A 14,528-nucleotide genomic window follows, 5' to 3' on the forward strand; every position below is an offset into this window, starting at 1 on the left:
TGCCTTCCTCTGGATCAACTGCAGGTATAGGATTGTGTATATGGGATTGTATGGTTGGGTTTTCATTACTGTTTTTTTTTTTTTATTTATTGGTTAAGGCAGATGGACTTGTGTCTTTTTTCAACCTAACTATGTACTTTAACTGGGTCCTACTGGGCATGCATAGCACCCTGTGGCTAACTACATACTTTGCACGCATTGCTAAGGTGAGGGCTAATACAAGATCCGGTGCCAGAAGCTACATTACAGGCCATCCCCACACAGTTGGGTTATAGTATTGATCCCAAGGTTTTACTGAGGTTGCACCAACACAGATGCACTGTTTCTTTTGTATTTGAAGACAGCGAAGAGTTGAAGAACTGATTTAAGGTCATGGAGTGACCTAGCCCGTCTCCAAACCTTAATCCTATAGAAAATTTATGGAGGAAACAAAACTTTGAATTGCCAAGCGACAGTCAAGAAACCGTAAGGATATAAAGAAGATCTTAAAGAAGAGTGAACCAAATCCCTCCTGAGGTGTATGCAAACCTGGTAACCAACTACAAGAAACCTTTTACCTATGTGCTTGCCAACAAGGGTTTCTCCACCAAGTACCAATTCATGTTTTTCTTGGGGATCAAATAATTATTTTACTCACTGAACTGCAACTCAATTTATAACATTTGTATTGTATGTTTTTTTCTGGATTTTTTGTTGATATTCTGTCTCAATCATTTTAAATACACCTAAAAATTATATAACCTTCATTTTCTTTGTAAGTGGGCAAACTTACAAAATCGGCAGGGGATTAAATAATTATTTTTCCCACTGTATGGTGGCTTGCTTGTTAGTATTGAATCTACGTATGCAGACCCTGGATCCTGGCTTTAGCTCAAATTGGGAACAATAAAGTCTTCCCATTCTTTCTCGGTTTCTACTCATGCATCTAAAACATACTAGTCGGTTAATCCTCTTCCATTCAAACTTGGTTCTGGAGTGCGTGTATCTGTACAACTGCTATAAAGCGCTTTGGAATATGTTCATAGCATATAAGTAAATAACAAAACAATAGCAGCACCTCAGTACAGATTCATTTTAGAAATATACACGAAAAAAAAAATTCTCTCACCAGCCTGCTGATCTCCTCCTGTCTATCTGGTGCAGACCGAGCTGTTGCTTTGATCATAGTAGAGGTCTGATTGTCGGTCAGCTTCTTAATACATCGTTGACCAGCTACAATGTTACAGACCTACAATAACAATAAAAATTATCTTTTTGTAAAATTCTCTTTGTATCCTCAACATTCCCCCAAAACATTCCCTTACCCCGCTCCACCTTTAACTAGCCACTATATAGTATTTTATTTACTTTTGTATTCCCTACCCTCCTTGCTCATGAATACTTTTCTTATCTAGTTCTGTTTCAACATAACAGGGATTTATTTGCCACTTCTTGTGGGTGGAGGGGAATTTTTAAGTAAAATTAAACTCAAAGCACAAACTCAATAAAACATAAGGCTTTACAGCAGGCATTAAAAAGCCACATTACAAAAAAAAAAAAAAAAAAAATCGAAAACCTGGAGAACACAAGGTTGCAAGCAAAACTGGTTCTCTTGATGGTCTATTTATCATTTGATTTTAAATGTAAGGTAAACATCAGATTCAGAGCCCAGTGTAGAGTGGGTCCATATTGTTTAAAGTTATGCAGCTACTTTTTAAAAGGACCCTTACGGATACCCTTCACTCAAACCAGATTCCAGGGGCAAAAAACTGGATTTTTGACTTCCCGTAAAATCCTTTTCTCTGAAGGTCATTCACAGACGCATCTCCATATTCTGCTTAACCACTGGGTTATGCTGCCCCCTACAGGAGTAGGACACTAGGCAGGAAAAAAACTTTACCACACCTATGGGGCAGTCCCTGCAGGCATACACCCACTCACTCTTCTATAGGATTTAGTTTTGTTGCAAGCAGTGTTAGAGGAAAAACTCCAACCCACTCAGAAATAGAGGGGCGGGTGTTGCGTCTGTCAATGAACTTCAGAGAAAAGGATTTTACAGTAAGTCAAAAATCCAGTTTTCTCTATCGTTCATTGACAGATGCAGCTCCATATTCTTCTTAACCATCGGGACGTCCCAAAGCAGTATTTGCATGAGGGGTGGGAAAACAATGCAGAGAAAGAACGTAATTCGCCAAAGGCTAAACTTAGCCAACCAGTAAACATGGAGCTCAACCAGGAACAACTGGAGCTCACCTAGAAACACAAGAAATGTTTCTCTTTTAAACAGCAGCCTGCAAAACCTTGCGGCCAAAAGAAGCATCTGAGGATGCCAACACATCTACTTTGTAGAATTTTGTGAACGTGTGCACAGACGACCAAGTTGCTGCCTAGCAAACTTGTATCACTGATGCCTGATGGCGAAAAGCCCAAGAAGCACTCAGCGACCTAGTAAAAAGTGCCTTCACAGGGAAAGGTGGTATCTGACCTTTTAGTGAATAAGCCTGTACCACCGTCTGTTTGGTCCATCTGGATATGTTCGCCACAGGCGCAGCTAATCCCTTTCAAGGTCCTTTCGTGAGGACAAAAAGAGAGTCTGATTTCCTGAAAGATTCAGTAGCCGCCAGGTAAACCCTAATTGCCCGAACCACATCCAAAGAATGCAAGGCAACTTCCTTGGGATGCTTGGGCTTAGGACAGAGTGAAGGAAGCACAATGTCTTCATTCAAATAGAAATCAGAAACCACCTTAGGAAGAAACGACTGATTAGGACAAAGTACCACTTTATCTGTGGACCACCAGATAAGGTAAACGGCAGGATAGCACCGCCAATTCACATACTCTGTGAGCAGAGGTAATAGCCACCAAAAAGGCTATCATCTGTGACAGTGGAACAGAGGAATCTCCCTTATGTTCTTAAAGGGAGGTTTTTGAAGAACAGACAGTACCAGGTTAAGATCCCACGGAGGTAACAGGGACCATATCGGAGGAGCCATATGGCGAACCCCTTGAATAAAAGTGTGAATCAAAGCACGTGTAGCTAAAGGGCATTGGAAAAACACAGCCAAAGCCGACACTTGGCCTTTAATGGTACTCAAGGCCAACGTTGCTAGACCCCTCTTTGGAGAAAAGCCAAAATCCTAGCCACTGAAAAGCAGCGTGGATGCACCTTCAGCGATTCACATCATGAGATATACGATTTCCAGGTACGATGATAGATCTTAGTGGAAGTAGATTTTCAAGCCTTTAATAGTGTAGAAATCCCTGAGTCCTGAGTCAGAAAGATCCCTATCCTTCAATACCCGGCTTTCAACAGCCATGTCGTTAAAGCCAACTACAGTAAATTAGGATGGAAGATCGGCCCTTGAGACAACAGATCTTCCCTGAGAGGAAGTCTCCAAGGAGCATCGGCAACAAACCTTACCAGATCTTCGTACCAAGACCGGCGAGGTTAGTCTGGGGCCACAAGAATGACAGGAATCCTTCCGCCTCCATTCTGCGCAGAAGCCTTGGCAGGAACGCATAGATCAGCAGATACTGACCCCCAAGGAGCCACCTGTGCATCTGTGGCATCAGCCAGAGAATCCTGAGACCTGGCAACAATCCTCTGAACCTTCTTGTTGAGTCGAAAGGCTAACAGGTAGACGTTGAGTGTCCCCCGCCGGACACACATCAGGTGAAACACCTCAGGGTGTAGGGACCATTCCCCCTGATCAAACGCCTTACGACTCAGGTAATCCACCTGCCATTTCCCCACTCCTGGGATATGCATTGCGGAAAGAGCTGGAACAAACTTTTCTGCCCATATCAGGCTCTCGGCCACCTCCCGGACTGCCAACACACTCTTGGGGCCCCCTTGATGATTGACGTAAGCCACGGCCGTGGCATTGTCCAATTGAATCTGAACTGGACAACCCTGTAGATGATTTGTCCAGTGGTTCAGGCAAAGCTTTAATGCTCTGAGTTCCAGAATATTGATCGGTAGTCTGGACCTACAATGGGAGGAAGGACTAGCCCTGGTGAAAGGCCAACGAGTGAAGCCACCGCAGAAGAGCACTCCTTGTGCTGTGACTCAGCCGAATCATATTGTCCAGTGATTTTAATTTTTGTTCCACTGGCCAGAATTTTCCTTTGCAGAGGTCTTGTGTGGAACTGAGCAAACGGAACCGCCTCAAGGGTAATCATTAGGCACACATATTAGTGTGTGAAACGCGTCTACCTTGCCACCTTTTGTCACACTGGGATGTCCAGTAATAAACCTGGATTTTGACCACATCTGGGGTGCAGCCATTTCTTTTCATTATTGATTATCCACGGAGGCGAGCCAGGGCGTGCACCGCTGTAGGTCATGAGGCTTCTGGATCACCTTGAGCAGTGAGTCTCTTTACTTTGTAGAGAGGACAGGTTGCTGGATAACAGCAAACTAATCGCCCTCTGCAACTTTTGCAGCTTTTCCGGGGGAAGAAACACCCTTGCCGAAGCGGAGTCCAGAGTCAGTCCCAGATAAACCAACTTGGAGGTTGGGACCAGAGCAGACTTTTTGAAATTGATAGTCCAACCAAACTCTTGCAGAGTTCGGACAGTGATAGACAGATCGCCCACCAGAACTGAGTGGGATTCCGCTCTTAAGAGAAGATTGTCCAAGTACCCTAGGATCGCAATCCCCCGCTGTCGCAGTAAAGCCAAAACTGGAGCCGACACTTTTGTGAAGACCCTGCGGAGGCGAGACCAAAGGGTAACGCCACAAATTGATAATGCTCCTCTCCTACAGTGTATCAAAGTAAACGCTGATGACCAGCGTAAATAGGGATGTGCAGATATGTGATGTGCACATCCTTGATGTCGATAGAGGCCAAAAAGACCCTTTGGTGTAGGGATGCCACTACTGTGCGAATGAACTCCATTCGAAACCTCTGAACTCACACAAAGTGATTCAGAGACTTGAGGTCCAGAATTGGATGCACTTTTCCCTCTGTTCTGGGAACAGTAAACAAGTTTGAATAAAACCCTTGAAAGCGTTCCTGGGAGGGAACTGGTACAATCACCCCTTGCGACAACAGGTCCTGTACTGCCCTTCGTAGGTCCCGCAACCGATCTTGAGATAGGTGGAGATTGGATGGCAAAAATCTGTCCGACTGTCGGGACCTGAATTCGATCTTGTAACCCGATCTGATCAGCTTGTGGACCCATTTGTCCTGAATCAAGGAGGTCCATGGTTTCCGGAAAGAAACAAATACACCCACCCCAGATACGGGTGAGGGCGTCCCTTCACGCAGACGGGGATTTGTCTGCAGATTTGGAGGGGCCTGCTCTCAGCTTACCCGACCTGGTCTTTCTGGAAACCCCCAGAAGACCTAAATGGCTTAGATTCTTTCTCCTGCATACCAGAGGCCCCAAAAAGCTCCCTTTGGGCTGTAAAATAAGGCCCCCGTCTATTACGTGGTGACTTGCCCTTTGGAGGATTGAGGAAGAAGAGTACTCTTCCCACTTGTAAGCCCCTTGATCAGTTCATCCAATGAGGATCCAAACAAGCGGTCTTTCCTTAAGGGGAGCTGTGATCGAGCCTATTTAGAAGCCTGGTCCTCAGAAAAGCTTTTTAGTCACATCATGCGTCTAATGGCTACCCCTACTGGGGATACTCTGGCTACAAGAGGAGGTCGCATCTAGCGAAGCATCACATATAAATTGTAGGGCTTGAACCATTTGGTCCGTTAGCTCTGCCAGCCCAAAGGGAGCTGTTCTGTTTCCAGGTCACTTTTTAGTAAATTTGCCCATTCTGTTATGGTCTGGGACACCAGAGTGATCACGAAGATCGGTTTCAGTATTGAGCCCGCTATCAAATGTAAGTGGCGAGACAGAGACTCAATACTTATATCCACAGGGTCTTTAAAGACCGGAGACTCCTCCACCAGAACCACGGTAGATTTGTTCAGTCTGGAGACCAGATGGTCCACCTTCGGTGAAGTGGTCTATTTTGTGGATACAGAGTCAGCGAATGGATAACGCCTCTTAAAATGCTTCGGCACCACTAACGTGTTTTAGGCGCCCCCATCGGTCAGAGACAATTTTGTCAAAGTACAGGACAAGGGAAAACCTTGCCCGACTTCTGGGATTTGCGTGTGCATGGAACATTACTAGCTGAAAAATATAAATTTAGAACAAAGGTTCCCTTTAAAATAAAAAAAAACAAGCTAAGACCGAAGTCCCAGCCGGGAACTAGGACCTACTCCTAAACTAGGCAGAAACAAACTGAATCCTATAGCAGAGTGAGTGGGTGTATGCCTGCAGGGACTGCCCCATAGGCGTAGTAATGTTTTTTCCTAACTAGTGTCCTACTCCTGTAGGGGGCAGCATAACCCAATGATTAAGATGATTATGGAGCTGCGTCTGCCAATGAACGATAGAGAAATTAGCGGGTTCTTGCGTATGGGATGACAGGTGTAAGCCCTCATTTGTCTGCGTCTAGGATCCCTAATCCAATCTTAACTGCAGGTGACTGATAGTTCTGTGAATATACGCGAACAGTGATGACTCCTCTTAGCCTATCATTACTTTGTTCTAGCTGCAGAGCTGGCACCAATTACATTCACAATTCTTTCCAGCAGCAAAAATCCACTGATTCTTGCCACTGGAAACCCATACGGAGGCCTAATACACACTTACTAGAAACTGTGCTCATCATAAACATGGTTTGGCTGCATGGCTGCAACTTTACAGTAGGTGTATGCAGAGCACCCAAGACTCATTAGCCTGGTCAGCCAGGATAGTAACATGAGAGGTTCTCCCACACACTGCCTTGTGATTTATTGTTCTAGACAGCACGCCTTGTAAAGCTGGCAATACACTAGTACATTTTTATTCTCAGTACATTCAATGTCTTCAATTCAAAAGTACCTAAAAATTTAATCTGCTTTTAACATTCATTTTTGGAAAGAATGCTATTCCTTGAACAAAAGCCAAATTAACTTTTAGGAATTCATTTTCCATCCTGCCCCTTCAAATTTAACTGTCAAACAAACTTTCTTAAAACTAAATATTTCGTACAAAGTTCTATTAAAGCATGCCCAGCGTAAGTTTGCTTGTTGTGCCAAAAACAGCAGAAAATATTCAGATGCTTTCCACTGTGCTTTAATATGCTTGACACGATTTGCAAATGTAAGGACACAACTTACTAGAACAGGTTTAGAACATGAAACATCTATTCCTAAGATATCAGGGAGAATTGAAGTATGATGCAAGGTCTCACCTCCAGAGGTAGATAAGTGTGCTTCTGTTCCTGTCCCACCTGCAGGCATGGAAGGTGAGGATATTTTAGCTGTAAATTATATTTCTGCTTGAAATATTGGGCTACTGTGCACTCCACAGTTTGGCCACTCTCCAGCTGCAGTGGGAACCTAAGACACATAAGACAATATACTACTAAAAACTTTTCTCATTTCTCACACTGGCATAATTAATGGCCTTTAATATTACTTACGTCTGGTGGCTGGCCGGCCTGCGAGTAACATTGCAAACTCTGTACTTTCTTTTCATCTGCCCACAGTGGGTGACCTCCACTTTCAATCCTGCCAATCAGATGACAAGTTACCCAGATTTCACACTATATCAATGCCTTCAATATCCTAAAAGCACACTGGTCACATAAATAGGCATTAAAATGCAAACCAGGAATTGCGTAGTGCTTGGTGGGTCTGACTTGCTTACAAATGCTTGCTGCAAGACATCTGCAACATGCAAAGGTTTACTACACAGTTGGTGCTGATGAAAACCTATGTTAAACCTTTCCTTATAGAAAAAAAAAAAAACGTGTAACAAAATCAGTAATAATAACGTTTATGTAGACCCTAACAGTGAACTTCTCTTATTTGTTACTTTTGGTCTGTTATGTATACTACTTGAAGTGTTTTGGTATATCTGCACGATGAGTGGAAAAAACAAAAAAAAAAAAAAAAGTAACATTTCTTTTATCTGTAAGATCCTTTTCTTAATAGTACATCACGGGACACAGAGTAGGCTAGGAATCATGCCTACCAGGATTATGCGCCACCTATAGATGAATGAACACTGGCAGCAAAAAAAAAAAAAATCCCCTATATAATCCCTCCCACTCAGGAAGCTCCTTGTTTTCTTCCAAGTGTCTGAAATGTGTTGGTTACTAAAATACAACTCTGTATGCTGGTACCAGTTTCTCAAGTGATTCCAGTAGGAATTAGGAGATTGGCCACCCGGATCCATTCCTGCAGCTGGGATGCTAGGGTGGATGGTACCCGGGCCACCCTTTGATGAAAATGGACGTTTAGGCAGGTATTGATGTCAGGCAGTCAGTTGGTGCAGGACCCTGGTTTTTACCGACAAAGGTGTTTCTGGCAGGGAGCTGTACAGGCCCAGGGCAGTGAACCCCAAAAGAAAGGGGGATCAAGTTCTTGAGGATCTGGTTAGGTATTGCCCGCTGTGATGGATGAAGATTGGATCTTGATCTTGTAATGGACAAATCTCGTGATGAGAATGGTGAGAGTCCCTGCAAGTATAAGGCCCTTTAACAGTCAAAGTAAAGGCTGCCCAAGATGTCTTCCCTCTCTTGTCCACAAGAGGCAGTGGTGTTTATTGTGTTCCCTGTGCTGCTGCATATTTAGAAGTTTAGATTCCTTTGGGAACTGCTCTGGGTCAAAGTCTCATGTCTTATAAGCTGATGACGCACTTACTGGCTTTTTCCTTGTGAGGAGGTTCTCTTCTGTCAGCAGTATTGGCGGATGTGCACTGGGGTGCACATCCGGCATGCAAGTGGAGTCTGTGCATGCGCAGGCACGCACAGAGGAAGCGGAAGTGCGTAACAGAGGTGGAGCTAGCACCCATCTTTTTGGCTCCTATGGTTCTCTGACAGTAGCAGGATCTGATATCATGGGCAATGCAGCAGAGGTAACACAGGGCAGGCTTTCTCTGTATTGGGCACGTGAGGAAGGTCTAAATATATTGTTGTTGTTTAGAAGATAATTGCTACAAATTCAAAAGATTGATCAGGTAGGTTCACCTATTCAAAACAGTTTTAGTATAGCTAAAAGAAATTGTACAGAGATTGTATATTCAGATTGCATAGTGTATGGCCATTTTTATACACCACGTAAATAGGAGGCAATGGACTCTCAGCTGTCGAGCCACATTCACATTTCCACATAGCAGGAACTTGCATTCTTGCATGCGTTTTTTTTTAGAGTGAAGTGTGGTTTTTACCAGGCCTTTTGGTGCGTTCACAGTGCTTTTGTTACATGGCAGATGCATGCCTGCTGCCCATGCTTGAGGTGCAATTAACATTCAGTGGCAATGCAAGTGCGATGCACATTTGCAGCGTGTCTCCAAAACATGCTGCAAATCACACATTTTCTTTGCAGTTTGCCATGCATTCACAGATGTGAATGGAGCCTCATTGTTCTTGTGTAAACACACCAATTTCGCATTCAGACACCTATTTATACCTAGCATAGTGGGAGCACATGTTTTTTGGCTAATTTTTCCTGCGGCACGTATTAATAGCAATAGGCTGCTCTAGACGTGGCACAGTAGTTCATAGGACATTATGGCATGTTGCATGTTTTTTACTGCATGATATGATGCGTTTGGCACTAGTTTTTTCATGTGGCAAAATGTGAGTTTTCGTCTGCATTTGCGGTGATGTTAACAATTAATGGCACTGAAAGCGCGACTAGTTAGTTTTATTTGTAGACACAGGTGCATCTCAAAAAAATGATAATTGAATATCATCAAAAAGTACATTTATTTTGGTAATTCAATTCAAAAATGGAAACTCATATAGTATATAGATTCATTACACACAGAGTGATATATTTCAAGCATTTCTTATATGCATTTCACTTTTTAATAGAATTACTGAAATAAATTAACTTTTTGGATGATATTCTATTTTTTTTAGATGCACCTGTACTATACTATACAATCTGGTGGTACAATCTCTATACGAACTCCTTTAGATTTACCAAAACTATATAATAAGAGGGCAAACCTATATATCCAATAACTCTGTATCCAGTTAGGCAGGCCCTTGCATTACATAGTTGATGGTAGATTGTATAATCAGATTGTATTGTGTATGATGAGCTTTACAGGCTTCCAGGGATACACTTCTCCTGTTTTCAATACTATAGCTCTGCTCTACATAGACTGTTATTGTTCAGCTCCTGTACTCTCTGCCAAATGAACAATCTATGCAAAAAGGGGGTAACATACAAAATGAGGAAGACCTGGCTGTGTATTTAGTGAGAACAGAGCTGGCATTGCCTGCATTGGAAAAGCAGCAACTGCAGAGAGGAGTGGGAGCAATTACCTGGAGGGGGAAGTACAGATGCAGGGGTGTGTTAATGAGGTCAGCTGGTGAAGTACTTCCTTCTATTGTTTTTTTTCGTCCCAAATACCAAATTTCAGGACGGAGCAGGGAGTAATGGACAAATTTTCTATGAACACACTGGAGGCTGATGTAAGGCCTGTCCTAAATGACAGGGAAAGCTTTTTTTTCTGCAACAGAGGTACATTAATGGTATACGGGTACATTTGGAAGCTGGAATTAAGAACAAAAAAAAAAAGGAAGTGGAAGTGGAAATCCCTGCAAATTAGGGGAATCCCTTGGGGACCCCCTAGGTTACCAGAATTAGTATCCCCATTTGGAAGATTTCCCTTCTATTGCTTTTCAAGGGACACTTCCAATTGGAATAATGGTAAATGTGACAAATAGGGAAAGTAAATCTCCCTAAGGGTACGTTCACATTGGAGGCGGGTTTGAAATTGTGCGAGTTCTGCTGAACAGGATTTCAAACCCACATTTTATTGCGAGTTCGAGGGCGATTTGAAAGACTTCTGTGCAGCTTCACTGCACAGATGTCTATACAAATGACCCCTGAAGTTGCCAAAAGTAGTGCAGGAAATACTTTTGGAAATTGGTGTGGCATCAAAATGAATGGACAATGGATGGTGCCGTTGCCGGAAATAGGCTGTGATTTGACATTGCCGATGTGAACGGGGGCCCACAGGGGCACAGAAAGCAATAAAACAGATGTTCTAATCTGCTCTAACACTTAAAAAAAGTTCTGCCTTTAGTGGCACTTTAAGGACTGCATTAAACGGTAGGTAAAAAAAGAACCCATCACATGCTGAGGCAGACTGTGAGGGGTTAACAGAGTTTCTGCAGTCCCTGTGTTTTGTGGTCGATGCCCTGAAGGATTCTATCCAGCAAATTGCTTGTTTTGCACTGGTGTCTATTTACATACCTAGGGTGTATTGGGGAACACCAGATGTGGATCTTCCAGCATTCAGGCTAAATACAAAGCTAGACAGGTTTGTCTCCAGGATGAAGAATCCGCAGGCAGTTGGGGTGAACGCCCTAGTAACACAGTGGGACCATTTCTCCCTAATTTATGCATTCCCACCAGTTCAGCTTCGTCCGTGTCTCTTACTCAGGATCTGGGAGGAAAAAATGCTGGTAATTGTAATCGCACCGGCTTGGCCCAGGGGGGCATGGTACATCGACATTGTAAACTTGGCGGTGGATGGCCCTTTACAAATGCTGGGTTTAACGGCTTAATTATTTAAATCCAGAGGCTACTGCCTCGTACACACGATCAGATAATCGTACGAAAAAAAACGCTTTTGAATTGATCGCACGATAATCTGATCATTAGTACACAGCTTTCAACAGCTAATCACAATATTTCGTCCAACAAAATCCGAAGGGACAAACACTAAACTTTTGTGGTACGATAGCATAGCGAACGACAATCGTTTATTCAGTACAGTATGCGTTTGCTAAAAATCGATAGACTAAGACTACGCATGATCAGAAACACGAAAATAACATGCAAAAAGCCTGGCTGTCATTGTTTCTGTTTTGCACTATCCGATACGTAGCTATGCAACCAGGAAGCTTTTCCAGAATCGTACAAAAAAAAAAAAATCATACATTTAGTATGCATTGTTGAATTCAATACTAGTATCATGCAACAAAATGCGAACGATAAGTCGTCTGATTATCTTATCGTGTGTACGAGGCATAAATGATCGAGGAGCCTCTGATGCAGTCATACCTCCATTATTGAAGGCCAGAAAGCCTTTCTCCAGAGAGATTTATCATAGGACTTGGGGGTCGTATACAGTAGACAAAGAAAACATAATCAATATATACATAATGAATACATATTCACATAATAAAAAAATAAAATAAACATTGCCCTATTCCATGACATAGAGGGGGACAGGCAAACAAAAAAAGGGGTATAGACAAGTCATCTTGCTAGCCTCAAACATAAATGTGGAACAGCATGGGGTTCTGTATCAAATAGTATATATGGTCTATATACAAGAGCACAACAAGATGCTATTAGTCATGGGGAACCCCACATGTAAATTAAAAGCAAATGAAACAAACAAACTTGCCAGATAATTAAAGATCAAACTAGTACTAACCTAAGTAGGATAAACTGCTAGAGTGCTGGCAAAATAACTGATCCTTCCCACGGTTTCACAAGATCAAAGGAGTCCTTGATAAGGGTACTCTCTATATTATATAAAACAGACCATCAGAACTACACCAATGAAATCAGAAGATCACAATAATTTAAATCATATCTAACCCATGAAGTGGGTTCTTACCCAAAAGGTCATCTCAAATCGAGTTGTATCCACACTCCCCCCCAGATACCAGGGCAAGTAAAAGACATAAAATGCAAGACGCGTGCAGCAACAAGTGTGTCTGGGTCTCCCGAGAAACCATTACTCCAGGAAATTACTCAGTAGGCTAGCCCTTAAATATTAGGAAAAAAATGCATGCAGAAAGTGCTCATCCTAGACACTGGATTAAAGGGATACCTGTGGGGCAGTACCTACGTATCCGAAGAAATTGCACTAGCAATAAGGATTTTAAAATACAGGCAGATGCATTGAGAGAGAGGTTCTTCAAAAAAGGATATAGTCACAAGGCCCTCAAACGGGCATATAAAAAAGCATTAGAGAGTCCATGTGAGCACGCAGGATAGCACTATCAAACACCTTGTAGATCCCAGTCCACGGATCACTTTCAAGAAGAATCGTTCATTAACGGTAGTCTTCCTTCCAGTCATTTTGACAGATATCAGATCTATACGGAACACGCCCCAAGGGCACGTTCCATTGTAGACATTGCGATTTTTGTCGCTTTATACATATTTTAAGGGACTGTGAAACGAAAGGCATCATTTACTTAATGAAAGGCAACTGGGATGCCTTCTATGTAGGCAAAACCAAACTTTTGTTTTGGCAATGAATCAAGAAACATGTCAATGACATTCAGAATGGCATCCCTGAAAGCCCGATTGCAAGACATGTTGGGGATAGCCATGTGTGTAACTTAGACACCATTAAATTTATAGCTATCGATAGGATACATCCCAATCCTCATGGTGATAATTTTGACAATTCCATCTTGCTTATGGAATCACGGTGGGTTTTTACTCTGAGGGCCAACCATCCCCCTGGCCTGAATGGGTTTGTTAGCTATGCCCCCTTTTTAGAGGCCTGATGTCACACCAACATTCCCCTGTGCTCTTTGGGTGTCATTTTTAGAATACTGTAACCAGGTAACGTGATGATGTAAACACAGATTGTACATCATTTCAGATAGAGGGGATAGATAGTTTCTGTTTCTATTTTGATTTTTTTTTTTCTTTCTTTCATCCTTGTGTAGGTTCATGCTAGGTCTCTCTTGGCTCTAATCAGATACATCCGGGTTAAGGGTGAATGAAATTATATGCCCTATTCCTTTTATTTTTTTTTTCCTGTCTTCATATTTATGAATATTTGCAATATAGATTCATGCATGGTTGATATGGAGTAGGCTCTGGCCTGTACTGATGGCCGTTGGCGATGACTTGAGGTGTCCTTTATGTTTGGTGCTGTTGGGCATGTTGCTATTGGTATGTTCTGCGGGTGTGTGCCCCATATGTTGTTCATACTGGCTTTGGTATATATGTATGGGGGGCATGGGGATATCACCTCTTGTGTCTGTGTTGTTGGATCTCGTTGGGGGTCCATCTACTGCTGGTTTTTGCGTACATGATTGGGGGATGTTGATGCTGTGATGCACTTCCTTGTCGTGTCATGTGGCATTGGAACGCACTTCCGGTTTGGTGGTCATCTTGTGCGACGCAATTCTGCATCATTTCCAGCCTCAGCGGAAATGGTCTGGATCATATGTCACTTCCCCCCCTTAGTTGGACTTTCTGTGGCAGTCATTCCAGCCAGCAGGACACCATTGATTTGGCCGCCCGACTAGTGATGCCTCACACACCTCCCTCTCTTCCTCCTAGGTTTAGTTTACCTTGGCAATAGAGGATCCACCCAGCTCCCTAGGGGCCGCCCCTATCCATTATTTAAAGGACATGTACAGCCAAAGCTTGTTTGGATCACAGGAGTGCAGTTAATTTTGCATTCCTGTAACCCGTTTTCAGCAGAGAGTGGGCTGAAGTCCTGCTCTCTGCTGATATCACAGAAGTTGGTCCAGGCTCCGCGTCATAACG

At 42.9% G+C, this 14,528-nt stretch overlaps 1 protein-coding gene across 1 annotated transcript in view; it reads right to left on the reverse strand.

Moving 5' to 3' along the window:
- The window catches only part of LOC309545131 (protein argonaute-1), a 180,186-nt gene that overhangs the window by 63,412 nt on the left and 102,246 nt on the right, over positions 1–14,528 (reverse strand). The window contains exons 7-9 of the mRNA XM_082244261.1: positions 7,454–7,541; positions 7,223–7,370; positions 1,109–1,228 (exon numbers count right to left, since the gene is read on the reverse strand). Of these exons, the coding sequence (XP_082100387.1) occupies positions 1,109–1,228; positions 7,223–7,370; positions 7,454–7,541 (356 nt within the window). The remainder of the gene's footprint in view (positions 1–1,108; positions 1,229–7,222; positions 7,371–7,453; positions 7,542–14,528) is intronic.

The sequence above is a fragment of the Pelophylax lessonae genome, assembly GCF_965119305.1.
Source record: "Pelophylax lessonae genome assembly, chromosome: 2".
NCBI lineage: Eukaryota > Metazoa > Chordata > Amphibia > Anura > Ranidae > Pelophylax > Pelophylax lessonae.